We start from the raw sequence: 12,591 nt of genomic DNA on the forward strand, positions 1-12,591 counted from the left end.
GCTTAGGTAGATAGACCATAATAGTTATGAAAGTATAATTATTATAGTAAATTTATTCCTTAGAGGAGGAACTTGGCTTATTAGGCTCAATAAATTAGTTATTAGGCTTAAGAAGTAGGCGTGTTTGATGGTGATTTCGATTATGATAGTGGTCCAGGCTAAATGAATCGATGAGGATATTGCTACTTCCGGTTGAAAAATTCATTCATTATTATCATCATTACTTTGGGCAAATGGAGACCAAAACATGGGAACTGAGTCTTGCTAGAAATAATATTTGTGGAAGAGTTAAGAAGCACAGCATGATGTGCGTGCTGTATGCTCAGTTTCTGTTGAATTAATGAATTAGAATTTCGTTCTTATCTCCTACGTTCTTGCTGATTCAGATATTTTTTTAAAAAATCTCACTTGTGTTAATATTTCTCATAACAGGAAGTTATGTTCAAACTAGACACACATCATTTGGAGTCTGGCAGACTGAAATGTCCTTTTGATCCTCAGCAGCCTTTTGCTTCAGTAATGACAGGTAAGATCCGTGATGGATAGTTCTAGCTTTTAGGTGTTTTTCTAAAAAGGTGTGTGTCGATTCAACCACATTTTCTCAATGAGTTAAAGATTATTTTGGATTAACCATCCACTGGCTGTTTGGTTGTAGTTTTTTAGTGTCATGTCTCTCTATACTTAGCTCCTTATCCATAAAGTGAGGCTCCAGTAATCCCTAACGTCAGCACAGTTACATTTTAAATGAACTTCAGGTTGAATTCTTCTTAATACAAATGACACACACGCAGTTGTGCTATAATTCTACATGTAGCTGTCCCAGATTTTCTTATCTTTAGCGATGCCCCATTTGGTTCACTATGGCAGTTAAATTGAGCAATTCCTTGAACATAATATGTTACAAAATATGTTGAAGATGTGAGGGGGGGATTAATAATAAGACGTAAGTGGATAAATGAATAAAACAAATAAATCAAACTGTAGAATGCAGATAAAAGAATGGTATAACACCTCTCACCCCAGTTTCACCATAACCTGATTACATTAATGGCAATGTGAAATTTTTGCTAGCACATTCAGTCTTCTCTTGCTTTGTATACATCTTAAATTCTCTTATGGGAGGACTGTCCTGTTTAAAGAAGGCAGTACTGTGTGGTCTGAAGTCTTTTCTGAGGAATGTCGGCATGACCTCTGAATTTCAACCATTATAAGGACTTCTTTTGTCTCGGTTTGGTTCATGACTTCAGTCTCTTTTTATTTAACTTGTCCATCAGATGTCTGAATAGACTATCAGAGTGACGCCCCATGACATTTTAATTTTCACTTAGCGAGAACTAATGCTCTTCCTTTGAAGTGGAAGTGTGTGTGTGTTTTGAAAATTATGTGACTAATGTTCAGTCATTATCCTCAGAAAATGAGATTGATGATTTGTGATTCTGATCTGTCAAGTGGGGTTGACACACCCTTAATAAAAAACAATAGATGTAGGTGTTGGTGACCCCTCGTAGGAACCCCTGAGTAATTTAAATACAAAGAAGACAGTTTTAAAGTCTGGATACACAGATCCAACTTTTATGTTGAAATACACCATTTTTTCTGGCAAAATGTTTGAATATTTGTAGTTTTATGTTTCAAATTGATGGTGTGTTTTTATTCTTACCAACTTTTTTCATAATGTCTTTATTGATGTTGTTATTGTTATTCTTCTACTTTTGAAAACTTGCCCCACAATGAAATACTGCCTTCCACCATATATACTTAAGAGATGGAATCAGTACCATGTCTACATTTACTTTACATAACTGGATTTCTCTCTTTTTTGGGGGGGGTGGTTTCTCTCTTTTATATGTATGCGTGTGTGTTTCCCCCTTTTGAAAGTCGACTATTGTCATGAGTATTTAGGTTGGTTGTCTCAGGTAGTTCAGGAAAAGTCTTATTTCAGTGGATGTAATCGGAGGATTTTGAAAGTATCTGAATCACTTATGCAAAGGCAGAATTTTCAAGATATGTTTCTGAGGAAAATTGAACTTTAGTGATAAAACAGTGTCTGAAGTTGTTCTTCTATTTAGGCATTTAAAAAATCTAAATGCTCTGTAGAGATTAGCTGTTTTTTAAATTTTAGTCTATTAAGTGTAACCCCAAGAAGTTGAATATAAAGATTTCTTGAAACAGAGGCTTAGCTCTCAAAGGGGTAATGCATGCTATTGTAGGGACCGTATTCTTCCTGCCTCAGGCCGCTCTGCCACTACATGCTAACCAGCATTAGGGAACATGGACCACCATTCCCCTCTTTTCCAACCCCCATCCTTTTCTCCCCCCTCCTCTCCCTTCTATCCTTTCTTCCTCTCCTCTCCCCCATCTTCCTCTCCTCCCCTTTCCCTTCTTCCTCATTTCTTTCCTCCCTCCTCTCCCTTCTCCACCTCTTTCTACCTCTCTCACCCCCTTTCTCCTCTTTTCTTCTCTTCTCTCTCTCTCCTTCTGTCTCTGGTAAACATGGATATTCACTTTACATAAATAACAGGACAGAGAAGTTTGGTATGCAGTAATGGCAACATCTTTCCTTTTTCAGAAATGCCTGTTTATCAGAGCTATTAGAGACATGATTAGCTACAAGGAATGCAACATGTTATAATTACAAAGTATGACTTCAGTGCTGAAAGCTCCCTTTCAGCAGAGGTTAGGCAAAGAAAAGTTGTGGTCACTGAGGTTGTGTCGGTTAAGTAAATACTAATTACACAATTCATTCCTCATTATGGCATTTACTTTCTAAATATTTTTTTTGCGTTATTACAAAGAGAGACTCCTAATTATGATATGTCCTTGAATTATTTGTGGGGAGAAGGGAAAGAAGAGGAACTTATTCATAACAGAAGCTAAATGCATGTGCAATTATTAATTCGGAAGACACCGGCCTTTTTTATATTCAAGTAGTAGTTAGCATCGGCTTACCAAAGTTCACTGAGTTATCTTTTCTTCAACTAAGCAGATTTTTCAAAATCTGAAGGGGAAATTTATGAAACAATATATTGCTGATGTTAAGCAATAGACATCATTGGTTTCATGCTGTGAAATTAGTCTATTGTCAGTAGTGTCTGCCGGTAAACTCTTAGAAGTCCTGAGTATTCGTTTCTCCCTTGCAGATGAGTACCTCTACTCGGGAACAGCTTCTGATTTCCTTGGCAAGGACACTGCATTCACGCGGTCCCTTGGGCCTACTCACGACCACCATTACATCAGAACTGATATTTCGGAGCACCACTGGCTCAATGGTTAGTGATTTTCACACTTTTGATCGTTTTGCCTTTGCTTTTGGGTAGATAAGAAACTCATGATTATTCATTCAGATGTGTTTTGGAAGTGATTTAGCTCAACATATAAAATACATTTGAAATAGTTCCTCAGTGCGTTCGACAAATCTCCAGAACCTACTGTGTATATAATAATAACAGTTGACATTTATTGTGTGTGTGTGCTATTGTCCTTGACATTGTTCCATGCGCTACTTGATTTTATAAAATATTCACAATGATGTAATATGAGAGATGTGTTATTATTATTATGTGCTTTTTTTTTTTTTTTTTTTTTTTTTTTTGCTGTACGCGTGCCTCTCACTGTTGTGGCCTCTCCCGTTGCGGAGCACAGGCTCCGGACATGCAGGCTCAGCGGCCGTGGCTCACGGGCCCAGCCGATCTGCGCGGCATGTGGGATCTTCCTGGACCTGGGCACGAACCCGCGTCCCCTGCATCGGCAGGCGGACTCTCAACCACTGCGCCACCAGGGAAGCCCTGTGCATTTTAAAGATGAATAAACTGAGGTAGAGAGAAGTGGAGTAATTTGGTCAAGGTCTTACAACTTGTCAGTTGCAGAGCTGGGATTCAAGTTGGCAATCTTTCTCCTGCTATCTGTTTTGTAATGACTAAGCCAAATACTGTCTGTGAGCATAACAGAAAGGGGTTATTGTAATGCTAACTTCTTTTATTTAAAAAATAATTTCTATTTTGGTTAAAACATGTCCCTCCAAAAATTTAAGCATATTGATATTGACATGAGTTTGTCTGATTACTTTTGTGTTTAGCGGTCATACAGTATTCCGAATTTTCAACAACAAAAAGACTTCCTAAATGAATTTATTTAATGGAAGGAATAGTGAAAGCCTTTTTTTTTTTTATTTTGCCCCACTGCTTTACAACAGGTCAGGTTTTATCATGATTTTTTAAAGTTTTCTGATTAACATAGGAATTTATTTCACCGCATGGCACACAGCATTTCTCATTCCCGCTATAAATATTGGGTTTTAGTGGAGGAGGCCTGGGTAGAGATTTCCTAGGGGCTATCTCTGTATCTCTCAGTATCATTCAAGCAGTGACAACATAAACAAAAGGGAAAAACACTTCTAAAACATTTCTTTAGTCAAAACCTCCAGATCCATTTGTTTACACAACAGTGTGATCTCTGTTGACCAAAAGAGAACCCTATTAACAGAGTAAACAAATTTAGAATATCCCCAACTAAGTGATTACTGTTCACTTCTTAACACTTGTGCAAGGCAGGCTGATCTTGTGAATATTGTGAAGGTTTCGTGGGAATTACTTGGTTTGAGAGTGACTCCATAGATTTTACCAGTAGAAAAGCTCAGTTATCTCTTTAGGTAACAAGATATTATGGATTTATTTTATTTTTTTTAGAGAGTTTGCTGTTTTGAAGAATGTTCACTCTTCTTTCTTAATTAATTTATTATTTATTTATTTATTTTGGCTGCATTGGGTCTTCGTTGCTGTGCGCGGGCGTCCTCTCGTTGCGGTGAGCGGGGGCTACTCTTCGTCGTGGTGCGCGGGCTTCTCACTGTGGTGGCTTCTCTTGCCGCGAAGCATGGGCTCTAGGTGCACGAACTGCAGTAGTTGTGGCTCACGGGCTCTAGAGTGCAGGCTCAGTAGTTGTGGCGCACGGGCTTAGCTGCTCCGCGGCACGTGGGATCTTCCTGGACCAGCGCTCGAACCTGTGTCCCCTGCGTTGGCAGGCAGATTTTTAGCCACTGTGCCACCAGGGAAGTCCTGATATTATGGCTTTAAAATGAAGTATAGATTGCATTTCCCAGGCTTGGGATGGCAAACATCATCATGTTGCCACTGATTTAAGAGATTAGTCTATTTTTTCCTTACCTGTGACATGTCCAAAAGAAGTCAACAGTATTGCTAAAACAGTAAATGCGGGAAATATTTATTCAACTATTATTTGCCTAACATGCTGTTCTTAGTGCTGTGTGAAGAGAATTACAAAGTAAGAAACCTTTGCGCTGGTTTAGCATTCTCTTAATAAACAACTTTTAAGGGCCTGTGGCATACTGAATGCTCTTCTGTCCACTGGGCCTGCTGAGATTATACGGGAGGGTCACTGACCTCATGGATGATAAATGCCTGGAGCATAGGAGGAGAGTGGGTGATGGAGCCAGAAAGCTGTAAATATTTTCCTGAAACTACTGTGAAGTCATCTATTATTTAATTCTTTATTTTTATTTTATTGAGGTATAATTGATTTACAGTGTTGTGTTAATTTCTGCTGCATAGCAAAATGACTCAGTTATTTTATATATATATATATATATATATATATATATATTCTTTTTCATATTCTTTTCCATTACACTTTATCACAGGATATCGAATGTAGTTTCCTGTGCTATACAGTAGGACCTTGTCATTTATCCATCCTATATACACTGGTTTGCATCTGCTGATCCCAAACTCCCAGTCCTTTTCTCCCCCATCTCTCCTCCGTCTTGGCAACCAGGGGTCTGTTCTCTATGTCTTGGAGTCTATTTCTGTTTCATGGGTATGTTCATTTGTGTCATACTTTAGATTCCACATATAAGTGATATCATATGGTATTTGTCTTTCTCTTTCTGACTTACTTCGCTTAGTATGATAATCTCTATGGTCCATCCACCTTGCTGCAAATGACATTATTTCATTCTTTTTTATGGCTAATATTCCATTGTATATATTTACCATGTCTTCTTTAGCCATTCATCTGTTAATGTATTTAATTCTTTTTTGTGTGTCTTTTTTCGTAAGGGATAATTGACATATAACATTGTATTAGTTTCAGGTGTACAACATGATTTGATACTTGTATATATTGCAAAATGCTCACCACAATAAGTCTAGTTAACTTCCATCACCACATATAGTCATAGAATTCTTTTCTTGTGATGAGAACTTTTAAGATCTACTCTCTTAGCAACTTTCAAATATTCAATACACCGTTATTCATTATAGTCACCATGATGTACATTACATCCCCAGCACTTATTTATTTTGTAACTTGAAATTTGTACCTTTTGGACCCCCCTTCACCAATTCCCTAATTTTAACCAGAAAATTAGATCTTTGTTGTTTATAGAGGTAACTGATAATAGCAGGAAGGGAAAACTAAAGGAGAAGGAGGACAGAGAGAGAAGGGGCCATTGCACCAAAAACAGGAAAATGAGGGTGGGACAGGAACAAAGGTAGTGGCAGTAGAGGTGGACATGAGAATATACAGCAACAAGTAATGGAAAGAGAAGATATCTGTTTGGGAATAGAAGAGTCCCAGGATATGAGGAAAAATTCAAGAGAAGATTTTGGGTACTGGGAAAACTTTGCAATGAAAGAAGTCAGTAGAAAGGAAGAAACTGAAGGAGGGAGGCAGGATATACAGTAGAGGTCTCAGTGGATTGAATGCAGGCAAATGATTAAGAATTAGGAGACCTATTATTTATGGTTGTAGGACATTTAAGGCAGATTGCTTAGTGGTTAATAACCAGAGGGACCATATAACCTGGTCTGCCCTGGACATTTCCAGTTTACCTTTGCTGTTCTTTAACTCTCTGAAGTGTCCCAATTTAGACAAAAATTACAGCTCTTTTTTGTGGAACTTAATTACCTAAGTTTAAATCCTGACTCTCACTTATTTGTGACCTTGGTCAAACCTTTCTGTGCATTTAAATTCTTTGTCTAAAAACTTGGCATAATAATAGTATCTGTTCCCAGGGTGTTACAAGAATTAAATCTTATAGGGGAGTCTGATGGAAGGCAATTGTAAAAGCAATTCAGTGTCAATATTATCATCACCATCATTATTGTTATTCCTGAAGGTGAGAGAGGTAGCACGGTGGGACTAAAGCTCCGGATGCTCTGATTCTCTGATATCTACTTAGCATTTTTAAGTACAGACCACCTTTTCCTTCTCTCTCTCTACATTTCATAATTCTGTGAGTTCATCCATTCTAATAGTTTTCTGTGTTCTTGTTTCCTAAAACTGTATTTCCAACCTTTTCCTGTAACTAAGTGACCTTAAAAATATTTATTTCTATGTCTTACATTGTCATCTCAGATTAAACAAAAGGAACTAGTTGCTTAATATGGGAGTAAAGATATCTAAGCCTTGGCCTTGATTGTACTACTAAAGTGCTTTGAGATTTATACAAGTTGTCTAGTGATCTTTTGCTTTAGTTTCTTCAAATAGATATATAAATATAGATATATAAAAGACTAATTGGATCTAAAATCCTGTGAGTCTAACTGAAAATTATCTTGTTTCCCCTTTCTAACCTGCCCTTCAATACCTGTTTCCTGATTTTTATCTATCTTAAGTTTCTTAACTTCATCCACTCAGTTACCTTGAAGTTATCTTTAATTTCTTCCTCTCCTTTATCTCCCTTTATCTAATCTGTCACAAAGAGCCTTTATTTCCTTCAGAATATCTGTTGACCTTGTTCTTTCTATGGCCACTATCTTTCTTTAGGTCTCCATCACCTTGTCTCTGGTTTACTGCTACAATTTTATTATTTGTTAACTCATTTCCCTATGTCTGGTCTCTTCTGCTTCAAATTTATTTTATATAGCATCCTTCCTAGTCACTGTATTAGGCACTTTTAAAGTATTATCTTATTTAGTGGTATAATTTTGAGAGAATTACTATTTCCACTTAATAGTTGGGGATAGATTAGAAGTCAGATAAATAGTCCCTGGTTAAACAGTTATTGGAAGTGAGATTGAAACTCAGGTATGTCTCTCTAGCTCTACACACTTTATTCTTCTCATTGTATGATATAGTCCATCAACCTAAATCCTGTTAATGTGATTACCCATCCTCTGCTCTTGCAGCCTCACTACAAATAGGGTCCACATCATGATGCCATTTTGGGCAACAGCAAACTGAGGATGTGGGTCTGCATATGGAGACCGCGGCAGACAGAGAAAGTGTGGTTAGGCAATCAATGTGGAAGACCTAGCCAGTCAGCTGTAGTCGTTATTGCGAACATTTGCTGAGGGATGGGCTGGCCAGAATCAGAATAGCATGATGCTTCAGGAGGCCCAGTCAGTCAGGAGCTTCTTGGTCCATGGAAACTAGGGCAAAGCAAGGGAGAAATAATAGAAACTACATGAGATTGTTATGAGGAAGTACCCCACATGCTAAGGGAAAAGATTGGCTTTTGGGGGGAGCGTTTCTCTTCTCCATTCTGAGAAGTGGCCATTTTCCAGATATAGTCAGCCTAGGGTCCAAAGATAGAGGTCAAATAGGTCATCTGGCTAGTGTCAGGAATGTGGGGAGACAAAAAGCAGTGATTGCTAAAGGAACTGTGGTGATTTGGGGAATATTAGACATTATCTTATTCAACCTTACATTCCACAAATTGAGACTCAGTATGAAGAAGGGACATGTTCAGGTCTCCTAACTGCCAGACCCATCCTTCCATTACAATACCAAACTTCTGACGAGAGTATCATATCATGTCTCCTGCATCTGGGAGCTTGACTGCCATTTTAGTGGTAGTTATGGGGGTAAAGGCTCTGTTTCTTCCTTAAACTGGACCTGACACAGCACAGTAGCTGATGCAGCCTACTTGCTCTAAAGCTGCACTATCCATTGTGGTAGACACTAGCCACATGTGGCTATTTAAATTTAAATTAAGAAAAATGAAATAAACTTAAAATTTGGTTTCTTAGTCACACTAATTATATTTCAAGTGCTCAAAAGCCACATAGTCTAGAGGCTATTGGACAGCACAGATATAAAACATTTCCATCTTCACAGAAATTTCTATTGGACAGCACTGGTTGGAAGTGTACTTTTTATTAATTATGTACAATAGCATAATCACGCAGTATAATACATATCACAGTGCAATCCACAATCACATAACGCAACAGATGTAAATTTTCTTTACTGTACCATGTAGATGTGAAGCTCACTCCTGGATTTTGTACAGTTATTGCCAGGTTGAAACAACTGACAGATACTTGATATTTCAAATAATGGGGTCAATGTCTAATTAATTTCTCCTATACATAGTATTCCATCATTGTATTATTTATTTCTGGTTAGACAGTTTGAGAATTTTTTTCTGTTAAATTTTGCTTTCTGTACTTTGATTTTTAGTTAAAACCCCTACTTTTACATGTTTGTAATAAACTCTTGTAAACAGATATGTTTAGATTGAGTGGAATACAAAAATTAAATTAAATTTGCAATTGAGTATTTAACTCTTAAGATGGCAGGTTTTAAATAATTAACCTTTTAAAAAATATGATTCTACATGAATCATTTTTATCACTGAACCGCTTAGGCAGTTTAAAATCTTTGATGCTTGTGTGTATGCCCTATTTTGTTCTTTGCCCTGTCTGGATTTAACCAGTGAGATCAGCTAATCTCTTCAGTTACCAGTCCTAGGATCCTTGTCAGACTTTCTGTGGGACTTTGTCTAATCCAGTGCCAAAAGACATAGAAGTATGAATCTTGATTTCTTCTTTGAGAAATTAACCCACCTATTAAATACCTCACCAGGAGAGAGAAAAATTGCAGAGATGACGTCTGATGGCAGTTTTAGACGAAGACTTAGATAGTTCCACACTTTTCTTTATCAGCTTAATCGTAGAACATAGCAGGAAATGGGAATACAGATACATCTCAGAGCGGTTACTCAAACACAGTTGAGCTTTTATGAGAATTTGGGGATAAAACTAAGAAGTATGACCATTTGGAAAATGAAAACAAGTAATGATGCCTCAGATGCATATGTTTTTGTTTTCTTTCCTGGAGTAGATGAGAACTTTTGTTTCAAATTTTCATTTCTAACATGTGGAGGCAGTTTTCATTTGAAGTTTCTCTTGGAGTACTGTTGTCTATAAATTCTTCTTCCACAGAGAAGGATAACATTTTTCAAAAGTGGTAGGAAAAAGATATTACAAGAAGAAATAAAGGAAAGTAAGGAACTCACTATGTATTAAGTCATGGTGTAGGTGTGCTCATCTGGGTGAAAAGAGGTTCTTAAGCAGAAATGAAAGTGATGTACATTTCAGGCCATGAGGATTTATGCCATTTTCATTTGGCAGTGTCTCCTGGTTTCATGCTAAAAGTTCATTTGTGAAAATGCACGATTTCAAACTCCATCCCTATTAAGGCGTGTGTTTCAAATGCCACAGGGGAAAAATGTGCTATAAATAAAGCCCAGGTGTCCCTTGGTATGATTTTAAATTACTTAATTCAACTGTGCATGTCATATACTGATGAAGTGATATCTATTTTTACACAAACTTGGCAGCAGGTCAAAAAGGAGTTTCTACCATAAAATACTAACATCAGTGTTCTAAGACACAGGACCACAGTTGAGTCTGGAAGAAAGAAAACTCTCTATTCTTGAAACAAGTATTTATTTTTAACTCAAAGTTACTTATTATTTAAATCACAGAATAGAGTACTATGGGATACAAAATTACTTATTTAAATCACAGAATAGAGTACTATGGGATACTCTTTTTTTTCATAATTAGATTCCTTCACATAATAAATATGTGGCTTAAACACTTCTACCATTTAATTTTCTTACAGTACTCCAGAATAATTTCCTTATAGTACTTGAAAAAGAACCAACATTTAAAAAAGAGTCCAGTAAAACCAACAGTCACTGAATAAACACAAGAACATCTATGTTATGTATTAGTTGAAAGTGAAAAGAAATGTAACTTGGAAAAGTATTCTATTTTGCCCCACTGATATTATAATGAAATTCCTGGAATGGGGACTGGTGTCATACTCTAACTTTTGACCATTTCAAATGGCAGTACCTGGCAACAACACCTGGATAATGTTTCACGTAGCCAAAGTGGGGCTGTTCTGTGTATTTCTACAACAGACTGTGTATTACCGTATTTATTGTTTAACTTTTAGGCCGAGTACATTCTGCTGTGTTGTAGAGCTATGTTTCTCTTGTCGAACTCTGCAAATGAGAGACCACCAATCAGTTCACGGAACTGCTTCTCCTATCGGTGTGTCTGAGAAAACCTTTACAAGCAACTCTCTCCCTCACACTGGAATCCTTTTTACCTGTAATGATTTTCTGTTTCAAATAACTGAGATCTTATTTTCTCTCTGGGGAGAGAAGACTGCAAATTTTGGACCACTATGTTATTTTTAAAAGTATAAATTCAACTTAATCACGAAGTAGTTCTGATACTAAAATTACAAGGGTCATCGTGCTCCGTGGATAACTTCTACTTAGGTAATATTTAAGTGCTGTGATAAATTCTACTTGTGTCATCCCCATTTTAAGCTCATATCTTTGTTAAGATAAAACAAGGCAATCATATTCCTGTAATTGCTGTATAGTTTCAGTTTTATCCCTTTTTTGTCCCACTCTAATTATGAAGAATTTGTATTTATTATCAGTCTTCGCTCCTCCTGTCCATACACACATCTGCATTACTGACCTAGCGTTAATGAGTCTTGTCTATGTCCTTTTCCCGTATACGAAATGGTAATCTACGGCAGTGACTCTTAAACTCAGATTCTTGTAAGAATCACCTATAAGGTTTTATTTCTTTATTTTTATTTATATATTTTAAAAATTCACATGCTAGTGCCACTGGAGATTTGCATCCAGGTCAATGGCATTGAATTCAGGCGTCTGTAAATTCAAAAAATGTGCTATAGATTATTATTAATGCCTGATCTGTGTCGGTGGGAACCCACAGTTGTCTTTTTCTCTACTCATTGTTGGCAATCTCCTTTCAAGTCGTTGGAAACATCAAGACTGGGCCTTCTTCTTAGCCATATCTTGGCCATATGTTAATATTTTCTTAATCCAGATTGTAATTGGTTTGAAGCGAAGAGTCCGTTCTTATTCACTTTTGTATTCTTTATCCTAGCAGTTTTTCTTGTTGTAAGTGCCCTGAATATAGTAGTAATTAGATATATTCTTTGTTTTCATGAATTTGCTAAAATCCTAATGCTACATTTGTAGGAAATTTTATTTCCACAGAGAGTTTTTTTTTTTTTTAAGAAAACACGATATATTTAAGTCAAAAATCAGAAGTGTTAATTTGTGACTACAAAAGAATTTTAACCTTGCTCAGGGATTCAAAACTAAGTGATGTATAAACAATTTAAAAGAGGGGCTGGAGGGAAAAACAAAAACAAAAAGCCTTGAGTGGAATTGTTAATGGACCTTGCTAATTTAAGATTAATTAGAAAAGAAATTTTTTTAAATCCTGTATGATTTTCTAAAATTTAATTTTTATGTAATTTAGGACCATATCAAAATGAGAATATTGA

General features: G+C 36.6%; 1 protein-coding gene across 1 annotated transcript in view; it reads left to right on the forward strand.

The window, feature by feature from the left end:
• SEMA3D (semaphorin 3D) overlaps positions 1 to 12,591 on the forward strand; it is a gene marked incomplete at both ends in the record, with an annotated part of 133,847 nt that overhangs the window by 63,307 nt on the left and 57,949 nt on the right. The window contains 2 exons of the mRNA XM_082661799.1: positions 433 to 526; positions 3,141 to 3,269. Coding sequence (XP_082517925.1) covers positions 433 to 526; positions 3,141 to 3,269 — 223 coding nt within the window. The remainder of the gene's footprint in view (positions 1 to 432; positions 527 to 3,140; positions 3,270 to 12,591) is intronic.

This window comes from Grampus griseus (genome assembly GCF_964374135.1).
Source record: "Grampus griseus genome assembly, chromosome: 9".
NCBI lineage: Eukaryota > Metazoa > Chordata > Mammalia > Artiodactyla > Delphinidae > Grampus > Grampus griseus.